The sequence below is a fragment of the Dermacentor andersoni genome, chromosome 7, assembly GCF_023375885.2.
Source record: "Dermacentor andersoni chromosome 7, qqDerAnde1_hic_scaffold, whole genome shotgun sequence".
NCBI lineage: Eukaryota > Metazoa > Arthropoda > Arachnida > Ixodida > Ixodidae > Dermacentor > Dermacentor andersoni.
This window is the reverse complement of record NC_092820.1, coordinates 145,840,676-145,867,487: the sequence shown is the minus strand read 5'-3', so window position 1 is coordinate 145,867,487 and position 26,812 is coordinate 145,840,676. Positions and strand designations below refer to the sequence as shown.

Genomic DNA, 26,812 nt, shown 5'->3' with positions numbered 1-26,812 from the left:
CATCGGAGTCAACGCTCCGAACGTTCTAGCTCACTGTGACGAAGGCTAAAGATAGAGAGGCTTACTGCTCGCTTTCGCGACTGAAAAAAAATAGTGCGTCAAAAAAGAATATATACGTACAGGTACGCGTCATGTAAATCGATGTGACGTTAGATCTCATGCTTTGATGTTGCGAAATGTGGCGGCAATATTACATGGAAGGTGTCACAGATCTAAACCTATATTTACCACCGAACGAGCGGAGCAACACATTTCTGCTAGCGGCGGCCACAGCGCACCGCGCATGTGCTCACGACCAAAAAATAGTACGTCGCATACTGGAAGCACAATAAGGTGCTCAAGTAATGTGTCGTTTGACATAAGCTTACGTCCACGAGTTACAATTGCAATATGTGAAATAGGTGTTGTGCAAAAAGGGTTGCCTGCGCGACACGCGGAGTGATACTTCTATGCCCGCACTACTTTTGTAGCTTCGACAGCGTTGCGTATGTATGAAACAAAGTGTAGCTTGCGCAGCGCTGTACCGTTTTATGAGTGAGACAGACGGACAACATCTGTCAAGCGTCGTCCCACGTCGTGGTCGCTGATGCTTCCTCTTCTTAGTTTTCGTGAATTCTTTCTTTTTTTCCTCTCTCCTTCACCCATTCGCCAAGTCTCGCCGCTATACCGGCTTTGCGAGCCGAGTTGCGCAACAGACCCGGCCGCCTTTTTCCCAGCCCCGACCTTGGCACTCAGAATAGTAAACGAAGGGAGAAACTGCGGATGGTAGGCAGACAGGCGAGATCGGGCGCCAGCTACTCGGAAGCCCTTGCAACCCGCCCACTCGGTTTCTTTCACTCGCGTTCTGGCTGCCTGATCGCGCTTCGAGATCTCTCCTTGGCCGAGACTCCAACTGGACGGCGGTATGCGTGGACGTTAGCCCCTCTGAAGGAACGGAGCCTTGGGCGCAGATGCACCTGTGTTCTCGCGCTACGATGTTGGCGTGGAGGGCGCACCACGTGGATTAAAACTTGCGCGCGTAGGAGAGGCTGCACCGGGTGGATTAGTAAACGTGGTTGCAAACAACAAAAATGACCGCTTCGAGGGAACTTTACGCGTTTGTGCGTGTGTGTGTGTGTCGGCCTTTTTCTATCATTGTGTTGTTTTCCGTGCTTTGTGACGAATATTCGATACGCGCTGCTGGTTTGCAAGTCTCTTCCTGTCGAAAGGTGTGGCTTCGGAGTTCGAAAAAAAATGGTGCGAACACGGGTCTTACGTCTGTCGAAAGTTGGGTCGCATGTTTTTACTAGCGGCGCTTCTACCATTAATAACGTTGGCTAGCGTTATAGGCACGTAGCCCAGTTGTACTCCTGACGCAGGTGAACGGCGAACTGACTTTAATTTGAAATCTCCCGCCCGCCACGCGGATTTGAATGCGGAAGAAAGCCACTAGGCTAACTTATGACAAATGCGGTGCGAATCGCAAAAGACTTGCGCGAATCCCTCTTTCTTTTTTTTACTCGTCGTTTCTTTAAAATAAATTTTACCTTTTAGAGACGTTATTGCCCTTCACTCGGCTACGATACTGTTATCCTTGGTAGGACAGTTATGCGCGCTTACTGCTGCTTGAATCTACGTAGTGGCGTTGCACGCTTTCGATGTCAGCGCCGAATATCTATGCGGCGGCGCGCTTTGGCGGCTTTTCATGAAGCTGCAGCCGCGTTTGGATTTACTGATACGACGAGGGTCTATATCTGAAGAGAGAGATTGGGAGAAGGAGCGAGGAGGATGGGGTACCGTGTAAAAAATGCAATGAATGGAGAAGGAAGGGTTGCGTGGGCGAGTGCAGCTTCTCGGGGTCTTCAAAGTCTATTGCGTTATGGCCAGTTTCGCTTGCTCACCTCACTCGCTCCCGCTTCGACGTCGTGCTGTCTCTCTCTCTCTCTCGCTCGCTGCGTTCCTCCTTCTCCTTCCGCGTGGCCTTGGCACGGTGTTGCGATTTCCGTCGTCGACCGGCCAACTCGGGCGGCGGCAACTGCTCTAGCGCGGCTCGGCGCTGAGACGCGGCAGCTAGGCACACGTGCATCGTACGCGTTCTCCGCCGGCTATTGGCATTCAAGTGTCACGTACTCCCCGTGTGTGTATGCGATCTCCATTTACGCGCAAACCCCCACCGGCGCGGCGGTATAGTGTTGTGTGTCACCATGCGACGTCGTCGTCATCATCACCGCGCTGATCGACAGCTGACGATCGTCGTCGTCGACACGGTGAGCGCAGGTTGGGCGGCGTTTTTCTGCGATGACGCCTCGCGCAGGCGTGCGGTATAAGCTTGCCGCAGGCGTGGCTGTTATGCGTTCCTTTTCTCTTTCTTTTGTATCACGCGCGCACGCGTGCTGGTGTGCCTCAGTTTATTAATTCCGTTTTCATTAAGTCGAGAACCGTGCGTTTCCGCACGCACGCCCGCCGATTTTCCACGCTCCGTGGAAGAAACCGTGTGTGCGTGCGTGCGGTGTTTTGCGGCCGCGCCGGTTTCGACTTGGTCGCCGCTGCGCGGCGAACGTGATCGAGTTTTGGTTACGGTTTTGAGGTGTCGTCTGCTACGCCGAAATTTTTTGGTTGCGGGGATATTGCGCCGTCTGCTGCGTGTCGTCTGTTGGGCGCGAGCGGGAGTTTTTGCGGTTGCCGTTTCGTCAGTAAGCGCAGTGTGATTTGGTGCGGTAGCGAGTAGGCGTGCGGTGTGGTCGCCCCCTTTAATCATGAGCATTGTGCTCTTTTTTTTAAATTTTATTTCTCTCTCTCTCTCTCTCGCCAGCCAAGTGAGGGTCAAAGAGGCGATAATCGAGCAGCGGCGAGACGTGATTATCGACTTTCCAGAAATTCTGACACTGACCTCGTTTAGTAGTTGCGCGTTTCTTTTTGTTCCCTCCCTCTCTAGACGCCGGCGCGGGCTGTCACTTACGTTAAGCGAATAACGCTAACAGCTGCACAGTGCATGTCGTATTAGACGGTCCAGTGGCAAACTTTGCTCTGTGCGTAATCGTTTGTCAACCACGCCTTTGCAAACGTCGCACGAAGCGCGCCTTGGCTAGCCCTTTCTGCTATCGAAGATAGTGTCCTCACATGCGTGTCTCTGTGCCGGAGATAGGTGTTTTGCTCAGTTATCTGACTGTCAAGGTTGTCACGGCGTGTGAGAAGGAGGAGCTCTCGGTTTGCTTGCTCCCCGGTTAAAGCGCCGGTTGCAGACCGCTTTCTTCCTCCCCCCTCCCCCCCTTCGTGACAGTTGCTTACGTGTATTGAGAAGTTTACGCTTGCGTATTTTTCTGAGCTTCACAACGTATGGACAACTTGCAGATTGTGACGTCTCGAATATGCAGCGGCACAGGTCACATTCCATGCAGGCAAAAAATAAAATAAGAGAGCTAGAGGGAGACAAGGTCTGCTGTCGTGAATTTTTTCGCAAGACGATATTAATGAACGTGACCAAGTCTTCAGAATTTACTTGCCAAATATTAGTGTCCAAAGGGTCAGGCAGATGAAAAGACAGAAGTGTCAACCCACAGCCATGTATATGCGCTTTTTTGCATCTGCTATATATTGCCCCATTTGTTTACAAACATCCAGCTTGTCTACCTATTCTCGATGCCCACGGCCATTTCACCACTTTATTGCTCAAATTTTCGAAATATGACCCATTTGTTTGTAATTCCTGATGCGTCAACTGTCAGGCATGCTGTAAATGTGTCAAATTTGGAATTAAAGTCGATGAAATTCCTCTTATAAAAGTGACCCATTCAAATTAAGACTTTTCTGCCCTAACTTGAATTAGTACTATGTCACATTGTGTGATAAGGTTATCATGGCTCTTTATGGCCATATTCAGGTGATTGTGACATGTCTTCATGTGCAATCCTCTGTGTTGCAATGTCTGACATTTTTTATTTCATCGCTGTCAGTTACCATTGTGTGATACCAGGTGCAAAGGTCAGCATGTTAAGTCCCCATTCTATACACTGTATGTCTGTCTGTCATATCTTTGTTTATGCATATTCATTTGAATGTACACGTTACATGAAGAACTGATTTCTCATGCAAGTTAGAAAGGATCTAAATTAATTGACTGTCATCCTCAAATCATTGAATATTTCTGTAAACAGGATTGGATATTGCTTTCTTGTTTTAATGCATTTGAAGATTGTACCAGTTGCTACAGTGTGATAGGCAAGAACTGACATCACACTGTTCTTTAAAGTAGCACTGACACAACATTTCTGACGATATATTTTTTTATGTTATATGAAGGTCCAAACCCATTAAACCGTAGAAGATGTGCTGCAAGCGTAAGTGTGCCCTAAATATGCATTTTGCCGTTATGTGTTCCTACAGCCTAGTTTGGGTTCCAGTATTAAGGAAGTGAATGTTCCATGATGTCATGATGCCCAATCCTTTCTTGCTATTGCTGTGGCTGCCACTTGTCAGCACAGTCACAAGAAGTGCATGCTACACGATATCAGAAAATTTTGTTCCATGTCATGGCCTCACAGTCAAGGTGTCGCAGCAAACTTTTTTCAGGTTCGGTTCAAGTTATGTTTCAGACTGTGCATATTCTCCAATTCGGCTCAGGTTCAGCTTCGGAGCAAAAATGTAAAAATTTCCTTGAGTATGTAACTGAGTTCAAACCGGTTTGAATCAGTTGATATGGATTCATAGCATTTCGGAATTAAATAGAATGAAAAGTTTTAGAAAACATGTTTTTCAGCCTCGCCTACGAATTTATTTGGGTGAAAGATAGTCACCGTACTAGTAATGTACAGTGTTGCCAGGTCCAACATTTGAAGGCCAACTTTGGTATCAAATTAAAATATAGCCCATAAGTGTTTCCAAACATTTATACTTGCTAGGCGCCACTGTTTTACATCTGTGAAGCGTGTGTTATAGGGTTTGTACAACTTCTAAAGTATGTGTCAGTGCTCATTTAGTTTGATAAGTCTTTTGAAAGATGATCCTGCTTATTATAGGGCAGAAAAGTCAGTTTACATGGTTAGTTCGCTGCTTGTGCTTAATAGACGTATCTGTTTATGTGAAATGTATTTGCTGACGATGAATATGTCTGTATTTTGAAAATACAAGCTGTGTTGACAACATTAAATCAAAAAAAGAAAAAAAAATGAAATTTATGCATTGTTTTCAGTGAGAAGGCTAGACCTTCTTTCTTTCCATAAATTGGAATGTTAATTAATTATTTGTACTTCACAAATGGGTCTGTCCACTCCCAGGATTTTGAAAGCCATACTCTGACGTCGTCAGATGTACATGCTTGTTTTCTGCTGAAGTAATGTAGGCCTCTGTGACAACGACACACGAGGCCTTGACATTCACATCTGTCATAGCTGCAACAGCCTGCTGACGGTATATGTGCGGAGCCTAAATACTTGAAATGCCACAATGCTACACTTTGGTTATATTGTACCCAATTGGCAACGACCCATATGGTACATAATTTGAAGTTGCAAGAAGCTTGCAAGGTATCAATAACCTGGTCACCTTTACTTTGCAAGCATTGTAGTATTTGCCATTATACACTACCTCTAACTTTCTATGCAGTAATTTGTGCATTTATTTTAGGCATTTCAACTTGGCACGCCTTTTCATAGATTTCATAGCTTTAACCAGGGGTGGCCAGAAATACATATTCAGAAAGCTACAAAAGAGCTCACTATTAGTCTCACAGCAACAGCAAGCACGTGGAAGCTTCAAACGTTAATGTCATATATGACATTTTGACAACCAGCGCTCTCTGCAAACAAGCGCTGGTCTGCTTAGAATGGCAGCTGGGTGCTTAGGTTCATGAAAAACTTCCTAGCTTGGCAAAAGCTGCACGACATTACAGATGCTTAGATTCATAACGGACAATGATTACCTACAACTGTTCATGAGCTTCAGGCAGACCCAGAACAGCCAAGCCCAGCTCGTAAGCCACAGTTTCACCATCCTTAGTCTATACACTTGGGTCCATTCATGCATGTATAGTCAATGTCAAAGGTTTGCCAGGCATGGGTGTTGTGAGAAAAAAAAAACTATATTCTTGTATTATGTTTGCCTGTACTTCGTTATGTTAGCTACATGTGCTAGAATGAATGCAGATCTGCCTGCCTGCAATAAAAGATGGTTTTTGATTCAGATTTGCCAGCTTCTCTGGAGCGTTTAATCCATGCATTACCTGTACTTGTAGCTCGGCTGTGCTACCTCATTTGTAAATGCAGACAACCTCGCTGCCATCTTACGTCCTTGTGTCATGTCCAAGAATGCCATGTCCCGAAAGTGTCATGTACCGGAGACCTGGTGTCTTGATGCCTTTAGGAAGAAGGAGTAGATTTGGGCAGTGCGCATGGCATGGGGATAAAATAAACAGTAGTCTGTTAGGTGTAATGAAAGAGAGACTAAGGGATAGGAAATGTACTTGTTTGGCAGTAGGGGAGAACTTATGATAGGATGTTCCCAATTACAGGGTGGCTGTTGCTAACACAAGGCAGGGGTCAATGGGAAGTTTAGAAAAAAGTCTTTCATCCTGCCATGGAACTTATTGGGTAATTAGGCTGTTTTGTAGAACCAACAGCTGAGAGAGTTGATTGCATTGATTGAGTCGGTTGCATGCGATTAGGGGCAATAAACGGTCACATATTGGAGCGCACTGCACCATGCGTGGCCATGAGCCATTTTTGAACAAGGTATTACCATTCACCATCATAATTATGAGGTTATTTGGAAAATAGTATTAGGGAAATAGCTAAGACATAAGCAAGAAAAAATTTCTTGCATCAGTCATCCTTCACTGTTATTATCAGATAAAGAATTGAATTTCTCGACATTTCTTTAAAGGATCAGGCCTGATCTAACTTCGTGCATTTGTTTTTGGCATCCATCGGTGCATGCATGCATCTGTGAACAGTACTAAGGTTGTTCTGATATTGTATCGATGAGCCAGACTTTATGTATTCATTTGTCATTTGAATTTCGCACTCTGTGTTATGAGTGGTCACATGGCTTAGTGTGCATACAACAATTGTGATGATTTCAATAAAGTTCCAAGTTGCAAGTCCAGGGCCTGTACCTCTGCTTCTTTCCTTGTCCTCGTCTCTGTTCGCTCTGCGTTCCTCAAGATGGAAGCAGGCCGATGTTAATGTGTATGTTGGATTAATTCAGCTATGTTAACATTCATTGAAACCATAAAGAAAATGCTCAGAACTGTGTTCAGATCCATGGCCAGCAAGCTAGTGCAGGGTCCAAGAACATGGACATATGCTGCAGCATATCGATACACCAGGTCTTTCGTTTAGCCTGAGCAGAACTTTTAAAAGTTGCCTGTCTCAGATATCCCAATTCTAATTCTTGAATGGAATTGTGTGAAGAGGTGGCCCTTTTTTTGCAAAATCGAAAAGCATCATATATAATTAGCAAACTTGGATTACCTAAGCTTAAAGTAATAAATTTGCAATTTACTAATTGCATCTGGTGAAATTGCAAGGCCTATACACTTGGAACGAATTTGGAACATGGCACCATTTTCATTATATTTGCCATCAAACTTGTGGCAAAAGCACGCTGTTGTTCCACTTAACTTTTTTAAAATGAAATGTTGTTATATGCATTGAAGCAAGAAAATTACTGGAACCCCTATGCACTTCGTCACACACTTTGGGATAGTATATAGTATCCAGAAACCATTGCCTTCCACAGGATTTGTTCCATGTGCATGTGACTTGCGAGCTCGCCAACTACATTTCATGAATTGCAGTATGTGCCATGAAGTAATTGGTTGAAAATTAATTATGCATATTGCTATTTAGTCAATTATGCATTTATATTTATTACAAAATTAATGTTCCCCTCTTTGTGCAATCCCATTCAAAGGTTATAATGGTGCCATCTGTCACAGGCAGCTTTTTAAGTTCTGTATATAGCTAAAAAGAAGAGAAACAAAGAAACACCCGGTATATCAATCAATTTCTCACTATGTACGCTTCTGCACACTCATGCAGCACTAATCTATTGCAACTTTTTTGGGGCACGTGCTAAAGAAACATGTCTCTTTGTCTTCTCCTCGTGTTCCGCTCGCAGGCTGCAGAAGTCCATTGAGCAGCATCTGCAGGGTGTCCGTGAGGAGAGGGCAGCACAGGCTGCCTTTGAGGAGAAGGTCGCCTCCCTTCGGGAAGGCCTGCTCCAGATGGAGAGGGACATTGGCGCGGCCCCCACCTGCGGGGAAGATGAGGACCAGGTCCAGAAGAACCTCCAGGTGCGTGACCCATCCCTCCCTACATGACCCCTGGCTTTTCTTTGTTCCTTTCAAACCAGGGAATCTCTTCCCCCATTTCTGCCTCGGAGAATCTATTTGGCCATAAATAAGCGAAGGAAATGCCTGCGCAAAAGACATTTATTATTCACTGATCAGCAGATCACTGTTCAACCTTTCATTGCTCTATTACAAAAGCGATAGTACTCCCAGTTTTGAAGAATCAAGTTCTGCTCAGACAAATGAACGAAGAACAGAATGTTAAGCTTGAGGCGTGCCATATCAGTAATTACAGTAGCACGTGCACGAAACGGCTTCCAACTATTTTTCATAAATCACAATTATCATGCCTGAATTGATACCTTTTAAGAGTGAAGAGGCTGTTCACGGTTGAGGGATTGGCACTGCCTCTTTCGGAGCATGAGTGGATACATTTTTTTGTGGGTGTGTTTGTGTGTTCCCCTCCTTTCCTGTCACTCTATGACCTTTCAGTTCATAGCTCGACATCTTCTTGCATCTGCGTCTTCCACACCTGCCTTTTCAAAATGAAATGACACACGAGAGTTGCATGCTGATCAGCTTGATAATAAGCCCCACCGCGCTGATTGCGCAGATGCTCCGCGAGCGGCTCAGCTTCCTGGACCGGGAAGTGCGAGCCACGTCCCGGTCGGCCCACGAGCGCTACAGTGAGCGCCGGCAGGGCGTGCCGGACGTCGTGGAGCAGGCCCTGGCCTCCGTGGAGCTCCTCTCGGAGAACGTAATGGCCGCTCTCGAAGGAAAAGAGCGGGAGTTCAAGAAGGCACGCACCGCGCGGGCTGACTATTGCGAGGGCTCCAAGGCCCTGGCTGCGTGGCTCCAAAAGGCACAGGGAATCCTGCAGCGCAAAGGAGACTCTCCGGAAGTCACCAAGGAGAACCTTGTGGTGAGTTCTGAGCATTTGATGGAGGCAAGAGGCAGCCAATAATTTTGAGCGCTGTGTGCACAAAATACGTACGGTTTGCACAAACCACGTGTATTAGTTTAAAACTTTATATTAATTAATTTCACGGTAAGAGGTTGATTACTAGGAGAGAAAGCGAGCGCCAAACTTCCATGTTTAGAATTTCGCACTGAAGTCCCAGCGCCGGTACATCAGTGTGGCCTCATGGATTTCAATGTATTTTCTCATATTCAGGCCATTCTGGCACAGTAGAAGTTACCAAACTTGTTTAGTTCAGTCTTTCGTTTCTTTGAATACAATATAGTCAGTCTTCATTGATATTTATTTATTTATTTATATTTTATGTTTCCTTTAATATTGACTATTGTTTCTATATACAGTAGTGTCCACCTGCCTTGTTCTCACATGAGACCAACAGTAGTGAAAATAAATAAATAAATATAGGTTAGCCAGGTCCTAGCATATGCAATCAAAATCAGTAACATTGTGGATTGTGACATAAGCTGGTGACACAAGCTGGTGTGAGAACCTCAAGGTGACGCCACCACCAATTTTATTTAGTTTTTCAATCTTTTCTGGCTTACCATACCTCCTATCACTACTATCTTGGTATTGCAGACGAGTAATCTATTAATACAGCTCAGTTTATTTTTCTCTCTGGTGCCCCTTTAACAACATGAACATTTACTTTCATAGTCGTATGTGCATATGATATTAAATGCGTAACATTACAAGTACCGCTATCCTTTGGGCTTCAACAATTGTCGTCTTGATGCCGTTAAACCATCAACTTCATTTTCTGCCCCCAAGGCCCTCAATAAATGCTTGATGCCGTTAAACCATCAACTTCATTTCCTGCCCCCCAGGCCCTCAATGCCGAATTACCCGGAGTACGCCGGGATGCAGAGCGCCGTGTTGTCCAGAGCGGCAACCTTGTTGTCGAGTGCCTGGGTGACACGGAACAGGCCAAGTCAGTGCGGGCCACCATCACTTCTCTCACAGACCAGCTGCAACAGGTAACATTTTGCTTATGTCAGTGCAATAGCATGTTCATTCTCCACTGTGTTCACTATTCTCATTGTCATTCTGAAGCAGCTAAATTGCTTGTGATTGGCATTGTCTACAATACTTCTAGCCCTGTGTCACACTTTATTTTAACATGCTTGTTCATCTTGGCATGCGGCATTGCAGCTTGTTTTTACTTCATGTGCATAACTGGTTTTCATAATTATGCCTATAAGGTAGGCACAGGTTCATATAGAAATATCTTTTTTTCTTTACACATTCAAAACTCTGAAAGCAATTAAGACAACAAAGTCGTGTTTGGTACAAACAAGCACATCTCAATCAGATGTGGTTGGAATATAGTTAAACCTAGATATAATGCACTTCAATATAACAAAATTCTTGATATAACAAAGTATTTAACTTTTTATTGTATCTTGTCCATAGAACATTACCTTAATCAAGAAGGTCAATCAGTAAGGCGGTGTGGGATTCATCCCGTATTTCCTACACAAAATCACACACAAAATACATGCTGTCCACAGCTACTTAGTAATGTCATTATCCATATCTAGGCATGCTGTTATAAAACCTCCTCACTTTAATCACACGATCTCTCTACAAATGCTCTAACCGCTTGTAGCCTGGTTTGACTGATCGGCCTGCTTCACCTGGTTGCCTTTGAATCATCTTTTCATTTTTTTTACTCGGATGTGTTCTTCATTGCAGTCATTATCTTATAAATGCATGCTTGCTGAGCCTCATAAATATGTCTTATTCTACAATTTTGGTCGCATATGACATTGTATTGCTCGCTCTTATGTACTGTTATGTATATGTATTTCCTTTTGTGCGTTCCTGTATCAATGCCCTCCTATGCTTTGCATTCATTGCCTATCCTGGTTCTCGTGTAGTGCGCCAGTTTAAGAGCTGTTACATGTTTGTAGCCACACAATTTTATTGTACTTCAGTCAGCTATGCCCCATGTCTGTACGAACCCATTGTTTTTGATTTGACCTCTTGCGCATTAACAGCTAAGTTACCGAGCCATTTGCTATCTTGGCTCCAAGATTGTCATTCCCTCCTAGCTGCTCAGCAGTGAGAACTTGCACTCGTTAACACGAGTCGAATAAAATGATAACATGTTTGACTGCTTGCTTCCGTGAAGGTGGAGTCGTGGATCCGGGAGCGCCTCAGCGAGGTGGAAGACGCCCTGGAGGCCTGGGCCCGGTTCCTGCAACTCCACGAAGCACACAAGACGTGGCTGGACATGAAGGAGCTGGCAGTGGCTAAGCGGGAGCCACTCAACACGCTGGCCGTGGCAAGGCAGTGCCTGTCTCAATGCCAGGTGGGTAGCAGCAGTGGCACCTCTGTAGCAAGAGAAAAAGTGTTTTTGATTGGCAGTCAGCCTCTAGCATCCATCCCAGAGTGCACTTATCTAGGCAAAGTGCTCACAGGAGACCCCGATCACGACGAGAAAAGGAAATTTACGGAAGAGCGAAAAATGGGTTGGAGCGCATATGAAAAGTATTACCAAATCATGACAGGCAGCTTAGTGCTATCCTTGAAAAGAAAAAGAAAAATGTGTGGTCATTGCATTCTACCGGTACCAACGTATGGGGCAGAAATCTGAAGGTTAAGAAAAAAGCTTGAGGAGAAGTTAAGAACCGCGTGATGAGCAATGGAACAAAATATGTTAGGCGTAACATTAAGAGACAGGATGAGAGCAATGTGGATGAGAGGACAAACAAGGGCAGTCAATATTCTAGTTCAAATTAAGAAGACGAAATGGAGCTGGGCAGGCCATGTAATGCATAGGGAAGGTAACTGGTGGTCTATTATAGTCACAGAACGGGTGCCAGGGGGAAAGAGAAGCACAGTCGAGGACGGCAGAGAATTGAGTGGCAAAATGAAATGAGGAAGTTTGCAAGCATAAGATGGTATAAGCTGGCGCTGGACTGGGGTAAGTGGAGATCACTGGAGAGGTCTTTGTCCTGGAGTGGACATAAAAATATAATGATAATGCTGATTGCATCTATAGTGAAATCTACCGTAAGTGCTGCAATATAACCATCCCCAAAGAACTCGTCTCTACTTCCTACTTTGGCGTGTGCGATCCAGGAGGTGAACCGGGACATGGCAAGCGGCCAGGGCCAGCTGGCGGAGATGAGCGGCCTGGTGCAGCGCATTGGCCGCTCCTGCCACGTGGGACCGCTGCTGGAGAAGCTGGACGCGGCCGAGGAACGCCAACGCAACCTCGAGGGCCGTCTCGTCCAGGAGCTGGCTCTGCTCCAGGAGCTGGTCGAAGAGTGGGAACAGTGTGAACGCAAGGTACGTAGTGGTGAAGACCACACTGCGGAGGCTGCCCTTGTGCTGTGTAGTCCGACGGTAAAGTCGATGTAGTCCACCAGTGGACTCGGGCACAATAAGTGCTACGTGGAACATGCAGCAGACTGATCACAGAAAGCAAACTCATTATTTGCACACCAGGTTCTGTAGTCGGCTAGCGGACATTGCATTTCTTGTGGATCGTGCCTGTGGTGCGTTGGATCGCGTAGTGTGTTCTGGATATTGTCACCTGTACATTCTATTGCTTTTTACTAGTGACTGTTTTTCACCGGATTATCACTGATATAAACTTATCATTTGGCACAGGACACACCTATCATATCCAAAAGCCCTTGAATGTTGTCACCATTTCTATAGCGAAGAGTCTTGCCTAATCGCCTTGTCAGTTAGTACGCTAGTTGACAAGTGACAATATCTTGCACAAATGCTGGCCAGAGTGAGGGTCAAAGTGCTTTGTGTTTGAAAAAAAAAAAAAAAGAAAGCCAGCAAGTGGTAAGTGGGAGGCGAGAAGGTGATTTTTGCACAGCATGTTGTATGGGTTTGCCGACCAAGACTCAGGATTCTCGTGACGGTTATTTTTTTTTGCAGAGAGGCTGTTGAGCTAGCCGAGGGGGCCTTCAGTGTGGCTTCAGGCAGCCAAACTGGAGTTTGGCCTGCTAGGTTAACATAACAAATACAATTATTATTATTATTATTATTATTATTATTATTATTATTATTATTATTATTATTATATGGAAACATACAAGCACACAAAGGAAACGGAGGGAGAAAGCTCACAACTGCCACTGAGAGAGGCACAATGCCTGCCTACTCTGTCGGGAGGGAATGAAAAGAGGCAGGATAGATGTAATCAGGTGTGCCGAAGGACCAAATTAAGGCATATTTGAGGTACTGTATAAATGTGCTACTTTAGGGTCAGATTCAGGGAAATTGGTAAGTGTTAGGATTCACATTTATTTGTGAACGTTTTTAGTTTCATGATAATGATGAATAAGAACGATAAGCAGTGTTCAATAAGTGCTAATATGAGCTATGCACCTGCTATACATCAGTAGTAGTTAGTATGTTAGCTGTGCTAGTGCTTTATTTTTATGAGTTTTTTTTTTTTTTTTTCTGAGACAGGCTTTTGGGAATGAAGGCAGCGAATTGTAAGCCACAAGGAATCCTGGGGGACTTCATGGCTTTGAAGCTAATTTTCTTATCTGAGGTGCTCGCCATATCTGTCCTCTTGATATGAGCAAATATAATTTAAAGGAAACAGCATATTTGAAACTTTTTAGGGAAATGCCCATTGGGAATTACACATGCAATGTAGGTGGTAGGGTGTCTATGTGTGTCATTAATAACCTCTGTTAACGTGTTTTATAGCAGCGGTATAGAGACAGTTTTCACTAACTGAGACCAAATAAGCCTTTTGAATTATTTTTTGAAGGTGAACCATGTCTTGGAAGACTTATTTACAGCCGTGAACTTGATGAGGTTATAGAGAAACTTAAAAGGCCACTTGGAAGAACTCTAGTGTTCTTTATTAGCATTCGTAGAACCAGCTTTTCCAAGGATTGTCTTTATTATTATTGCATTTGTTCTGCGCAGAAAATTTGTTAAACTGGACTGAGCTCGGTCAAGCAAGCAGGTCTACATATCACTGAATGTGTTCTTATCTTCCAAAGGCTCGCGACTGCCAGTCATGGTTGGAGCGAGCACGCTCTTCCCTCGAGGCACCTCAACTTCGGCGTAAGAGCCTGCGTGACCAGCTGGCCTTGCGTGAGGTGAGTAATGCTACGAGGAACTTACACAGGCACACACAAAGTTTCGTGCAAACAACAATAGGCCTTAATGTTGCCTCTTAAGGTGAAGCGTTAACAAACCTGGCATGGACCAGATATGTGAAGCGACCATGGCCGGGATAATTTAGCGATTCTATTTCAATGCCATTCCTTTTCACGCTTCGTCGGTAGTATGAATGCTGCGCTGTGCACGTTATCACAGGGCTGGCCACTCCTGAACAGTGTATGATGAAAAAAAAAGAATTAAAATCGAGTGAAAGGAATTCTTACACTATATCAGCTCAGATTCAATTTGATATTCAATTTGAAATCTACTATTCATTATTCACACACCCCTAGTAATAAGTATTACTGATCCAGTCAATCAGTAAGTGTCACCAATCAATCACGGACTGATCAGTTAGTCCATAGATAGATCAACCATTAAGTCATTCCATTCCATTGATCATCAAGTTAACCAATCAATCGTCAGTGTCAAACAACCTGCCCTTTTCAAGCGCTTTATTCGTGGCGTGGGAAACCCAAGACTAGGAGCAACAGAGGGGGTTCGTCTTCTGTGCAGAAAATGCTGGCCGACCTTTCCAGCCAGCAGACCAAGATGGCCATGTCACTGGAGAAGCTGCGGGTGCACCTACGTGTCTGGGCTTCATACTCACCAGAGGAGAACGCCATGGTGGCCGCGGTGCAGGAGCTGTCACGGCAACTGCAGGGGCTGCAGGGGAAGCTGGACAGCCGCTGCCAAGAGTTGTCTGCCTGCCTCGCACAGGCATGTCTTGAGCATTTGTGCATTCACATTGCATCTCTATCTATTAAAAAATAATTTTTTCAGACACCTAGTACAAGATCACGGTAGTTTGAATACGATTACAAGGATTCATTGGCTACGGCAGCTACAAATTGATAGTTTACTTGCCCTTGCATCATGGTTACCACAGGTTATTGTAAGTTATTGTATACTCATAATGGGCCAACAAAAACTGTTTCGATTTATTAGAATTTACTTCGTTTATCTTTATGCAAGTAACCACTCACACACCTCTGTGGTAGCCCACAGCATGAAAATGACAAGTTAGTCAGTAAACACAGAAATAGATACAAAATATTGAAAAACGTAGAAACATACACAAAACAGAGAGAAATGGTAGCGCTTTATAATGAAATGAATCATTGTAGAATAGAATCTGAGGTAGTAGTATTTACTACAACTACCATGGCACAAAATGTCGCTTAATAAGCTTTCTATTAACTGTCAGCTGTCAATCGTGAAATTTAAGTGCAAATCGGAGATGCTGATCTGCCTTTACGTGTGGCTTCACTGTAGTTTTTCCATAAACTGCAGTGAAGCCAATGAGTGCTTGAATTGCAGTGAGAGTAGCGACGAGTGAACATGCAAAACGATTGTTTGCAAAATTGTGTATTCATGCCATGGAATTTAGTGGAGGTGCAAATGTGCATGATGTTCACAAAGGTGGCAGCTTGGACGAGTTGGTATTCCACAACATTTTCATGAATTGCGCTAATTTATGAAAGCGGTGTATGATATGCTGATTTTACAGTAAACTAGATGAATCAACAAATACCCTCAAGTCTTTATGAAAGCAGTGCGTCATACTTGCTGGCATGAATACACAATTTTGCAAACAATCGTTTTGCATGTTCACTCGTCGCTACTCTCACTGCAATTCAAGCACTCATTGGCTTCACTGCAGTTTATGGAAAAACTACAGTGAAGCCACACGTAAAGGCAGATCAGCATCTCCGATTTGCACTTAAATTTCACGATTGACAGCTGACAGTTAATAGAAAGCTTATTAAGCGACATTTTGTGCCATGGTAGTTGTAGTAAATACTACTACCTCAGATTCTATTCTACAATGATTCATTTCATTGTAAAGCACTACCATTTCTCTCTGTTTTGTGTATGTTTCTACGTTTTTCAATATTTTGTATCTATTTCTGTGTTTACTGACTAACTTGTCATTTTCATGCTGTGGGCTACCACAGAGGTGTGTGAGCGGTCACTTGCATAAAGATAAATCAAGTAAATTCTAATAAATCGAAAATTTTTTGTTGGCCCATTATGTTTTAAGTGTGTTTTGAAGCTGCCAAATTTAGAAAAGACTTTCGAGAAACTCAGACTTTTGGCTGCCCAGAGGAAGAACAGTGTGGTCAAAGAGATTTGATTACAGGACACTCAAGAGGCACAAATTGTTTAAACATGCCCGTGTTGGATATTCAGGTTGCTTTGTACACTGACTGCTGTCATTACAAGTTGCCATCACCAAAACTGGCTGCATGTTCGCATTTGCAAAATTGTATACACGTGTCAGTATTAGCTGTTCTGGTTTTCTGCGCATGTAATGCACACCTAGAGGTCAACAAATTGAAGGTAAAATTTAGGATGTGGGTTTGCCTTCATGTATGGCTTCACTGCAGTTTACCGTGAATTGCAGTGAAACCACACTGCTTTAGGACAGAGTATTAGCGAAAATGGCAACGATGACTGAACATGCAAAACTAGATCATTCCCAAAGTTTTGAATTGGGCCAAAAATTGTGTAGAGTTGCTTTCATGAATATTTAAGGGCACTCATTGACGTCTAGTTGACCTTCAAGCCAGTGGGTCACGTACATTTGTAGTGCCATCATATTTGACCAGGTGCAGGATAAAATATGTACTCAGCTCCTTTTTTTTTTCTTTAGAATGATAGCTTGCATGTCTCCATAGTGACAGAAAGCAGTGTGACATGAATTTTGCATTGTATTGCAGAAACGGAAAATTTTTTCCTCTGCACTCACAGTATCCAGTGACATGCAATCATCTTTGTCCAAGTGATGTACAGATAAACCTCGATATAATGAACTTCAGTAAAATGAAGTTCTTGATATAACAAAGTGTTTAACGTTTTTTTTACTTCTTGTTCATAGAACGCCATGCATTTTTAACCTCAGTATAACGGATGTGCGCCCATGCACCATTTCAATATAACGTAATTTCACTGCCACTGCAAACAAATACCAAAGCAATGAATGGAAATAGCTGCAGATGGTCAAATTGCTTAATCATATGTGGCTGCTTGCAAACGCACGTCTCAAATCGCGCTCCATGCCACACAGCTGCCACACAGCTGCCACCAAAATGTAGCAACAGGACCCTCTCGCTGTCATGTTCCGCATGTCCCCGTGCGGTAACATGATCAAGCATGCGATAACGGGGAGAAGGAAACGGAGGGCAGCTGAGCATGCATTTCCTCCTCTAGACCAGCCGTGGCGGCACACGGCTCTCCGCGCAGCCGAGCGCATGCGCTGCCCACCCGCCCTATCTCGGACATAATCTGCAACCTGTGCAAACTCGGGGCAAAGCCAGATGGCCATGGCTTCATGTGCGCAGTCTTCTTGCATGTTTAGTGGTGGAGGATGCGCAATCTCCTTGAGTTTTGGAGGCAGACAAATCGCTTGCTCCCCTCTGCTTGCACTCATCGTGATAGCGGCGTCCCACTGCGTGCAGCGGACAGGATGCGCAAGCTTCGCAGGCTGGGCTTTATACCACCGATGTGAAGATACCGTCAATGCAGCATGAAATCGTATCTTTCATTGCCAACCCTCAAATTCAACAAAATTAAATTTTTCTTATCATTGAAATTCATTTTTTTCTGATTGCCCGATAACTCCCCGATAATTTCATTGGTAAGCAGATCCTTACTGCAATTCATACAGCCAAGAAATCTACAAACGTTACTTCGTTTAGTCGTGTAATACTTTGTTATTGTTACAGATGCTTTGCCTTTCGAGTGAAGCTAAAACTTTCTCGTCATTGAAATTCGTTTTCACAGATTGCCTGATAATCCTGAAATATTTACGGCCCCTTCCGTGTAAAAGAAAGACCTCAGTGACTGTACTTATTTTCATAAAAATTCTAATTTCAGTAGAACAATGTTTTTGATATAGAAAAGTAAACTGCTGATTTTTACCTACTTCCTTATATAGAGGTTTAAGTGTGAGAAAGTGTGGTGCAGGTGAATGGTGCAGAATAAGAGGATGACAGCACACAACATCACTTCACTCGCATGTGCTTTGTTTTCCATGTTTTCCATGTGTGTTCGAGCACATGCACCTCTTTTTTTTTCTTTTTTTTTGTCCTAGTTGTCCACATGAGTGCAGCACGTGCCTCGCAGGAGGTGATTTCACGCAAGCGCTTATTGCATCCAGGAATAAAAAATATGGGCTGATCCTAAGCAACGCGCTCATTTTGTGTGACGGTTTTCGTCTTCTTCTTTCAGGACGAGCAATATAGTCAGGACCTCCTTCACGTGAGGCAACTGCTGTCGCAATCAGAGCACCGACTGAAGCTGGCCCTCGGGGCTATCGGTAACACGCCTGCGGAACGCACTCTGAACCTCAAGCTCCAGGAGGTGCGTACTGCGTCCCTTGTACTGCAGATAAAAATCTTCCCGTGTGCTTATTTTCCTGTGTGCCTGTACCAGAATTATTATCCCTTGTAGTGCGTATCTTCCGTTGTAGCTGTTGTGCTAGGATCTTGCAAGACAGACAGTAAAAACGTAGTTGCATTTTTAAACTGTGCCACTGCTCGCATACTTCTTCTTTCTTTCAATCTCGCTTCCTTGCTTATTTCTTCTAAAGTAGAAACTGCTTATTAGTGCTCATAGTTTGGCCTCACTTGAACTTGACAACTATTTTCTGAAACTGTACTGGGGACTTTGTGGGCAACTCAACACCCTGGCTTGCTTCTTTCCTTCTGCTCTGTTGCTCCAGTCATTGCTGCATTACTCAACAATCAGTATTTATACATAGTCACTCTTGCAGCGTTACAAGTACATTACAAAGGTCTTAATGAACTGAAGTGTAATGAACTGAAGTATGAAATTTCTCACTTCACAGAGCAGCGGAGAAGCATGTAAGATTGTGCTTGGTATTCTGACCAGTGTCCCATAAGGAGTGTCATCAAAAACAAAGAAACAACCAAATCCGAGAGACACAAATTCTGTGTTCGGAAACCTTGCTTCTTTGGTGCCGCGTGGGAAGTAGCAGCCAGGCATTGATTAGCTCCTTTTGCCTTCTACATGCTGATAATTGCAAGAATTCTAACCTAAACATCATAATGTATTTAACTGAAATTTATAAACTCTAGCCTTAGCTTCAGTGCTTTTTTTTTTCTTTCTTACCAGCAGTCATGTCAGCCAGTTACACATACCAACCAAAAAAATCCTTATTTGTCTGCGCACCTGATTGATCATAAATGTCTGTTGGTTGTGGGTATGATATCAACTTGCCATGGCCGCATTCTGACCAAAATGCGGTGCCGAAATGAATCCACACCCATCTGCTCTAGTGTCCCTCATAACATAGGTGTAGTTTTGGAAAGTCAATCCATTAGTGAAATCAATCAATCAATTAATTTGTTAATGGGATGTGACCCTTTGTCCAGTTCAAAGGAGGCTGAAAGAGAGTAGAGATCGCAATGTTCATCTCATAAAATTGAGTGCCATGTAAATGGTGGACAGTGAGGCAGCAGACTGGCAGTGTGGCCACACATTGTAACCCACGTAGAAAAGTCGAGGCGTTGTGCTGTAGACGTAGCAAAGCACGTCGTGGTTGTGTTCCCAACTAGGTTGTACCTAGGGTAGCGCGCAGCTCGTAACCAACACACTGGTTGTTTCTCTTTCCTCCCCCTGGCGCCAAACATCTGTTCCCCACCACTCAGGCTCTTAAGGATGAGGTCAGAAAGTACCGGCACCAAATGACTCAGCTTCAGGACCACATACGCAAACTGCACCAGCGACAGTTGCCCGATGAGGTGCCGTTCAACGTCAGCACGGACACTTCGTACAAACGTTACGTCCGATCGCCACGTGGCAGTGCCCGCCCTTCCCGGGAAGCCACGCCTGAGCCAGGACAGGCTTCCTCCAGCTTAATGCCAGGCCTGGACTTCAGGGGTGCACCGTTCCTTCAGCTGCCACGAGGAGCACATAGCTTGCCAGCCGAAAGCCACGAGCACTTCGAAGAAACCGAGCAGATTCCCGTCACCCTCATTGCCCCGGTGACGCAGAGTTTGCCTCCGGCAACATCACAGGAGAGACACGTGAAGTCAGGCGCAGCCAAGTCCAGCTCCAAAGATGGGTCGAGCCAACAGAAAAATGTAGATGGCAAAGTGCAACAGTCTCGGAGCACAGCCGACTCCAGGCAAGCAGAGAGCTCGGGCGAGCCATCTCTGGCACCAAGGCCGACGTACGCGGAAATCCTGTCTGGGAGAGCGAGTCCACAGCCGACTTTGGTCACAGAGTCTAGCGCCGACGATGAGCCAGTTCAGCTCGAAGCCAGGAAGCCTCATCCTGAAAAAGACAGCAGGCAGGATGACAAGGATTCCCACACTTCTGCAGTTCAAGTCCCAGTGACAGTGGAAACAGAGACTGCCGAAAGACTGAACGGAACGACGCAGCCTGTCGAAACGGTGCAGAAAGAACTGTTGTCGCCCACGGGCGAGTCTAAAAGGTTGACATATGCGCAAGTGGCCCGTATGGGAAGCCCCGTGCCCGGCTATGAAGGGGTTGAGTCTAGGAGCGAGCCAGTTGCCGGTGAGGACGTATCAGGGGGAGTGCGCGAGTCGGGAGGTGTGAGCAAGGACGCGGTGGGGGTTGTGCCTCAGAGGACAGGTGCCGATGAGAGTGGCGCGTGCTCGCCGGAGCAGCGTCAGGGCACCCCCTTGGAAGAGACGGCCAGCAAGAAAAAGGCCAAGAAAAAGCGCAAGGGGCTGCCTGAAGAGGCAAGCGCTCGGGAACCTGTTGGGGAAGGAGGGGGTGAAAATGCTGGGCGCCATTCCGACGGGTGCCTTGACCCAGCCTCCAAGGTTTGATTCGAACAACACCTTCGCATGTTCGCAGCTGTTTTTAGAGGACAAGCTCCCTCTCCGAAAGACCACATATCATGCCCTTGTCGCCTGCCTGGTCTGCAATATGACTAATCAAGCATCAGCGTTACCCCTTTCCCTGTTTGCACTTTCCAAAGCACCCCCCCCACCCCACTGCTCGAGAGTACTACTGCAGCTACTAACGCTTGTATTTTTCTTTGCCGTGCTCTTTGGAAAAGAGTTTGTAGATCTCAGTTGTGGACATCTGACCACTACTACTGCTACTACCATGAGTCTTTACCTCATGTACTGCCATTTGCTGCTTCTTGTGCATAGGCACCATTGACGAGAATGGCTTCTGTGTGTCCTGCGATACTGCGCCAGTTCGTAGGAAAGGCAATCACCGCGTGCATATTTATAGTAGCTCTAGCATGTCTGTGTGACAGGCAGTGAGTTTATTTTGTGTTGTGTTGCATTTGCATTTGAGAGTGCCTTTGCTAGTCATGTTTGACGGTTACACAGAGACTTTGGGTGGCTCATAGTGGGCTTAAACATTGTTTCGTGGAATAATTTTGCATAATTGTGTCATACTTTGTTGTTACGAGAGTGCCACGCATGGTGTGTTCTCATCTTCTGATATCGTGTCTTTGTGTCACTTTTTTTTCGCTCCTGTTTTTTATGGCAATACAAACTTGTACATCTGCACCACCTTCCCTTGTCTTCCTGTCTTTCTTTCTCTCTTTGTCTTCTCCTCTATCTTCTTCTCTGCAACTTCCTTCATCAGCTCTTGTCACTTTCGGCTGCACACACAGTCACAGTACTGGATTGGTCACAGCAAGGCCCTGACTAACGGCCTAGTATTTGGTTTACAGGGGGCGGACGTATCGAGTGAAACAATCCCGAAGCTTTCCGGCCAAGCTCCGGGCTCGTTTATGGACGTCCCCGCCGGCCAGGAGTACATGGCGTTCTACCAGTCTAGACCGCAGACCGTTGTGACTCGAGAGCAGCAGCCAGACGGGACCTCTCAGGTGACTCGCACCACCACCAGGCTCGTCTCGGCAGTCAGCACAGGGCAGACAGGCGGTCAGCCGCATCTGGGAACAGATGGAGGTCACCAGCCTTGGCAGCTCTCTGAATCTTTTAGATCTCTTACAAGCCCCGATGGCATTCAAGCATACACAGCGAATCTGGAGCCTCAGGGGAGGTCAGAACAGTTGACTACGGTTAGCACTGTCAGCGGCACTTGGAGCTCCGAACACGGCAGTCCCATGTGGGAGTCCTGGCAGTCCCAGCCAGCAGAAGGGCACACTCGTTTTGGTACTAGCTGGGTTGTAACACGTCACGACCGCAGTCCTTCCCCCATGCCTTTCCTTGCAGCGGCAACGGAGAGGCACTCAACACAGGACACAACCGACACTCACCCGCAGGCAGTCACAGTGACTACCGGAGAGCTTGCTCCCACACTGAGCAGCCTGCCAGGAGAGCCTAGGGTACTTAGTGGCACATCTGTTGATGACGAGCTCAGGGCACTGTCATCACTCGCCGGCAGGCAAGAACCCGCACCTGGTGAAGTCAAGCTGGTGGAGAGCGAGTTTAAGAGGGAAGTGGAACCGCTGAACCTGGTGTCTTCGAGGGTCGTGCAGGACACAGAGGAGAGGAAAACCATCGAGCTGAAGTTCCAGGAAAAAGTTCAGCTTGTTCATTACTCCTTCCAGCTTCCATCCTTCGCGGAATTTGTGCAAGCGCCAGAAGAGGACGCCCACGAGGTGAGGCCTCTGGACAACACAGACGTGGAAGGCGTTGCTGCAAGTGAAATTCCCGGAGAGAAACAGACCACCACTGAAGTGTACAGTGTGAGGGTGCATGAATCTGAAATGGACACCAGGAAGTTGATGCAGAGGATAGGTGCTCACGAAATGGTAAGTGATGGCGTGTCTACACAACGCAGTCAGGGTTGGACACCTGATAGTGTCGTCAAGGGAAGTGCCAAAGTTTCTGCCAAACCTCCAGCTGAAACTGAAGAGCTCAATACAATGACGTCAAAGCAGATGCCCAGTATACACACCCTGCAGCATCGGGAGATAACACTCGACAAGATGCAGGCAGTAACTGGTGAGGGCATCACAAGCACTTTGGTTTTTCCAGCTGATTCTGAGACTGAGACATCTCAGTCTGAGAAACAGCGTGAGGTTGTCAGCCGCACTACCGTAACTGTTAGGCAGCTGTCACCCGGTGAAGGATCGGCAGCTGCCGATCCTCGCCACTTATTCCCGAACGCCAAGTCCATGAAGGAAACAGGTAAGGAAGGCCAGAAGGGAGAACCAATGCTTGTGAGTCAAAAACCAGGCACCGCTGAGGTTGATGCTGTGATCATGAAAGGTCGGGTCTCCAAATCACCCACAACAAGCACGACACTTGCAACAAGCACAACAGACGTGGGCAGCACTGTTTATGCCATAAGCGCCGATCTACTGTCCACAGTGCCGCAGCAACCGATTAACGTGACAGCTCTTGAAGGACCAGAAAAGGCTCTGGAAAGGGCTAATGGGCACCCAAAACATCTCGAGCTCCAAAAGATGGAAAGTCCACTCCCATCAATTACAGTCAGCAAGACTTTGTCTGGGCAGCATGAAATTGATTCTGGGAAGCTCCCACTGTCCTCTGGGACTGGCGCAGAGCCTGCCGGGAAACCTTTGCTGTCTCAGCCTGAGCAAGGCGAAAGCACTCCATTGATGGCAAAAGAAACCGGGGAGCCTGCAAGCCTAGGATATGATGAGCAAAAGACAACAGATGATGATGCCCCCACTAATGGCCAACCTAAGCATCTGAAAAAGAGTTCCAAGCAAAAGAAGAAGGACCATTCTCCGTCTCCCCAAGTCCAAGACACGAAAACATCAAGCAATCCGCTGGACAGGTTCGGCAAGAAAGTGAAGAAATTTGCAATGAACTTGTTCTCTGGAGACAGCAAGCATCCCTCCGATGTCACTCCTACAGAAGACGCCAAGAAAGAACAGCCTGTCCAGCCAGACGGTGAAACGAAGAAGGAGAAGAAGAAAAAATCAAAAAAGAAAGGCAAGGCTCCCCTTCCCGAGCAACCCGCTCTTGTAACACCGTCAAGAGTAGAAACTGAAAGTGACAAACCTGATGCCATGCAACCGGCACCAACAAAGGAAACAGGTGAACCGCAACCCCTTCGAGAAGGCTTCAACAGTACCCTTACCACTCCTCGAGGTAAGACTCCGGCCGATGTCTCTCGGCAGCTTGTCATTCTGCGTGACGACAGTAAACAACCATACAGTGTGACCACGTCTGTTGCGCTTGATACCAAAGTGCCTGCTGTGATGCCTGGCAGTGCACAAGCTCCAGACAGTGTGACGCCAGCCGTGCAGAACGATAAGCTGCATGAGGCAGAGACCGACCTCACAGTTCACATCATCAGTGATCCTATCGTAGGTGAGGTAACCAAATACGATGTACCTCCAACGACACAACAGTCCCATGACAGTTCCAGCACAGTTCCTTCTTACGTGCCTGTTTATACTCAGCCGTCCATAGGTGGAAAAGCTCAGTCCCCTCAAAAATATACTAAAGAATTGCCACTTCAGTCAGCCGATGCCCCTAAGGCAGAAGGCGACATTTCTTTGGACAAACTAGGAACAGAAAAACCTAAGGCTCCCTCTGAGGAAAGCACGCTCACTATAATATATGGAGTTCCTACCATCACAACAACCACAATAGTTGAGCATTCACAGATAACAAGTGTCTCAAACACTGCAGAAATGCTGCAACCAGGTGACCACAAGCAGCAACCAGATATGCAAAACAAGACTGGTTTCGATGCTTCTTCAGGGTTCCCTAAAACACCAAGCCATAGTGACATTACTAGAGCAGCTGCAAGAAAAGCAGTCATCAAAGATGGCTCTATGCCACAACAAAAAGAGGACAAACAACACCCAGGCAAGAAAGAAAAAGGAAATGAAGGAAAGGAAAGTGGCCTGGACTCCCAACATAAAAACGACGAAGAACATAGCCACGGAAAAATTGTTGAGCCAAAAGAAATGCCTCAAGAGCAAGGACTTGAGAAATGTTTTGAACTTCACAACACAGAACCAGCACATGTCATCAGAGAGGGTGAGCACCTCCAAGACCCCTATGAGAAAACACTGAACGTAAGCAAAACAACCATCCATGGATACCAAGAAGTTTCACAGAAAGTAGAACACCTTCTGGAAACATGCGATCTCAGTGAGGCTGTTCTATATCAACAGCCTGAACACATGGACAAACTGAAAGAGGAAACAATATCAAAGATCATCACACAAAGCAACGAGCCAGTAGGTCAAGACTATGATAACACACGCCTTATTTCCGAACTGACCGACATAATCAGGCAATGTAGAAGAGAGCATCCCCCAATGAGTGCAGACACATTTCCGAAGCCAGAAACTGAACACAAAGCTCCTGGCAGGAAAAACAAGCGCAAGTCAAAGAAGCCATCCAATGAGCCACATCACCATAAAGATAACAAGACGGTCATCTTCACTGAAGTGACCCACATCACCAAGGAAGGTGAGAGCGAGCCACAGTTCCCTCAAGAGCCTAAAACTAACACGCAAGAGCTGACCAAGCTTCCAAGCAAAGAGAGCACACCTGGAATGGAGCCCACTCCAACTATCTTTGGCTGGAAGGAAGCACCTGAGGAGCCAGAAGCCAATGACAAGGAGCCTGGCAAGAAAGAGAAGGGCAAGCCAAAGAAGCCATCCGATGAGCCACATGAGCGGAAAGAAGCCGAAACGGTCATCATCACTGAAGTGACTCGCATCATCGAGGAAGGTAAGAAGGAGCCAGCATTCCCCGGAGAACCTGGTGCTGAAACGCAAGAGCCCACCATGCTTCCAAGCAGAGAACCTGAGAAGCCAGAAGCCAATGACAAGGAGCCTGGCAAGAAAAAGAAGGGCATGCCAAAGAAGCCATCCGATGAGCCACATGTGCGGAAAGAACCTGAGATGGTCATCATCACTGAAGTGACTCGCATCATCGAGGAAGGTAAGAAGGAGCCAGCATTCCCTGGAGAACCTGGTGCTGAAACACAAGGGCCCATCAAGCTTCCAAGCAGAGAGGGCACACCTGGAAAGGAGCCCACTCCGACTATCTTTGGCTGGAAGGAGACACCAGAGAAGCCTGAAGCCGATGACAAGGAGTCTGGCAAAAAAAAGAAGCGCAAGCCAAAGAAGCCATTCGATGAGCCACATGACCAAAAAGAACCCGAAACAGTCATCATCACTGAAGTGACTCGCATCATCGAGGAAGGTAAGAAAGAGCCAGCATTCCCTGGGGAACCTGGTGCTGAAACACAAGAGCCCACCAAGCTTCCAAGCAGAGAGGGCACACCTGGAAAGGAGCCCTCTCCGACTATCTTTGGCTGGAAGGAGACACCTCAGAAGCCTGAAGCCTATAATAAGGAGCCTGGCAACAAGCGCAAGCCAAAGAAGCCATCCGATGAGCCACATGAGCAGAAAGAACCCGAAACGGTCATCATCACTGAAGTGACTCGCATCATCCAGGAAGGTAAGAAGGAGCCAGCATTCCCTGGAGAAC

The 26,812-nt window shown here is 46.0% G+C and overlaps 1 protein-coding gene across 1 annotated transcript in view; it reads left to right on the top strand.

Annotated features, from left to right (window-relative positions):
- LOC126534488 (uncharacterized) overlaps nucleotides 1-26,812 on the top strand; it is a 369,598-nt gene that overhangs the window by 267,022 nt on the left and 75,764 nt on the right. Inside the window, exons 114-122 of the mRNA XM_072289535.1 lie at nucleotides 8,095-8,269; nucleotides 8,880-9,188; nucleotides 10,073-10,222; nucleotides 11,380-11,559; nucleotides 12,333-12,542; nucleotides 14,234-14,332; nucleotides 14,913-15,116; nucleotides 18,630-18,761; nucleotides 22,087-26,782. Coding sequence (XP_072145636.1) covers nucleotides 8,095-8,269; nucleotides 8,880-9,188; nucleotides 10,073-10,222; nucleotides 11,380-11,559; nucleotides 12,333-12,542; nucleotides 14,234-14,332; nucleotides 14,913-15,116; nucleotides 18,630-18,761; nucleotides 22,087-26,782 — 6,155 coding nt within the window. The remainder of the gene's footprint in view (nucleotides 1-8,094; nucleotides 8,270-8,879; nucleotides 9,189-10,072; nucleotides 10,223-11,379; nucleotides 11,560-12,332; nucleotides 12,543-14,233; nucleotides 14,333-14,912; nucleotides 15,117-18,629; nucleotides 18,762-22,086; nucleotides 26,783-26,812) is intronic.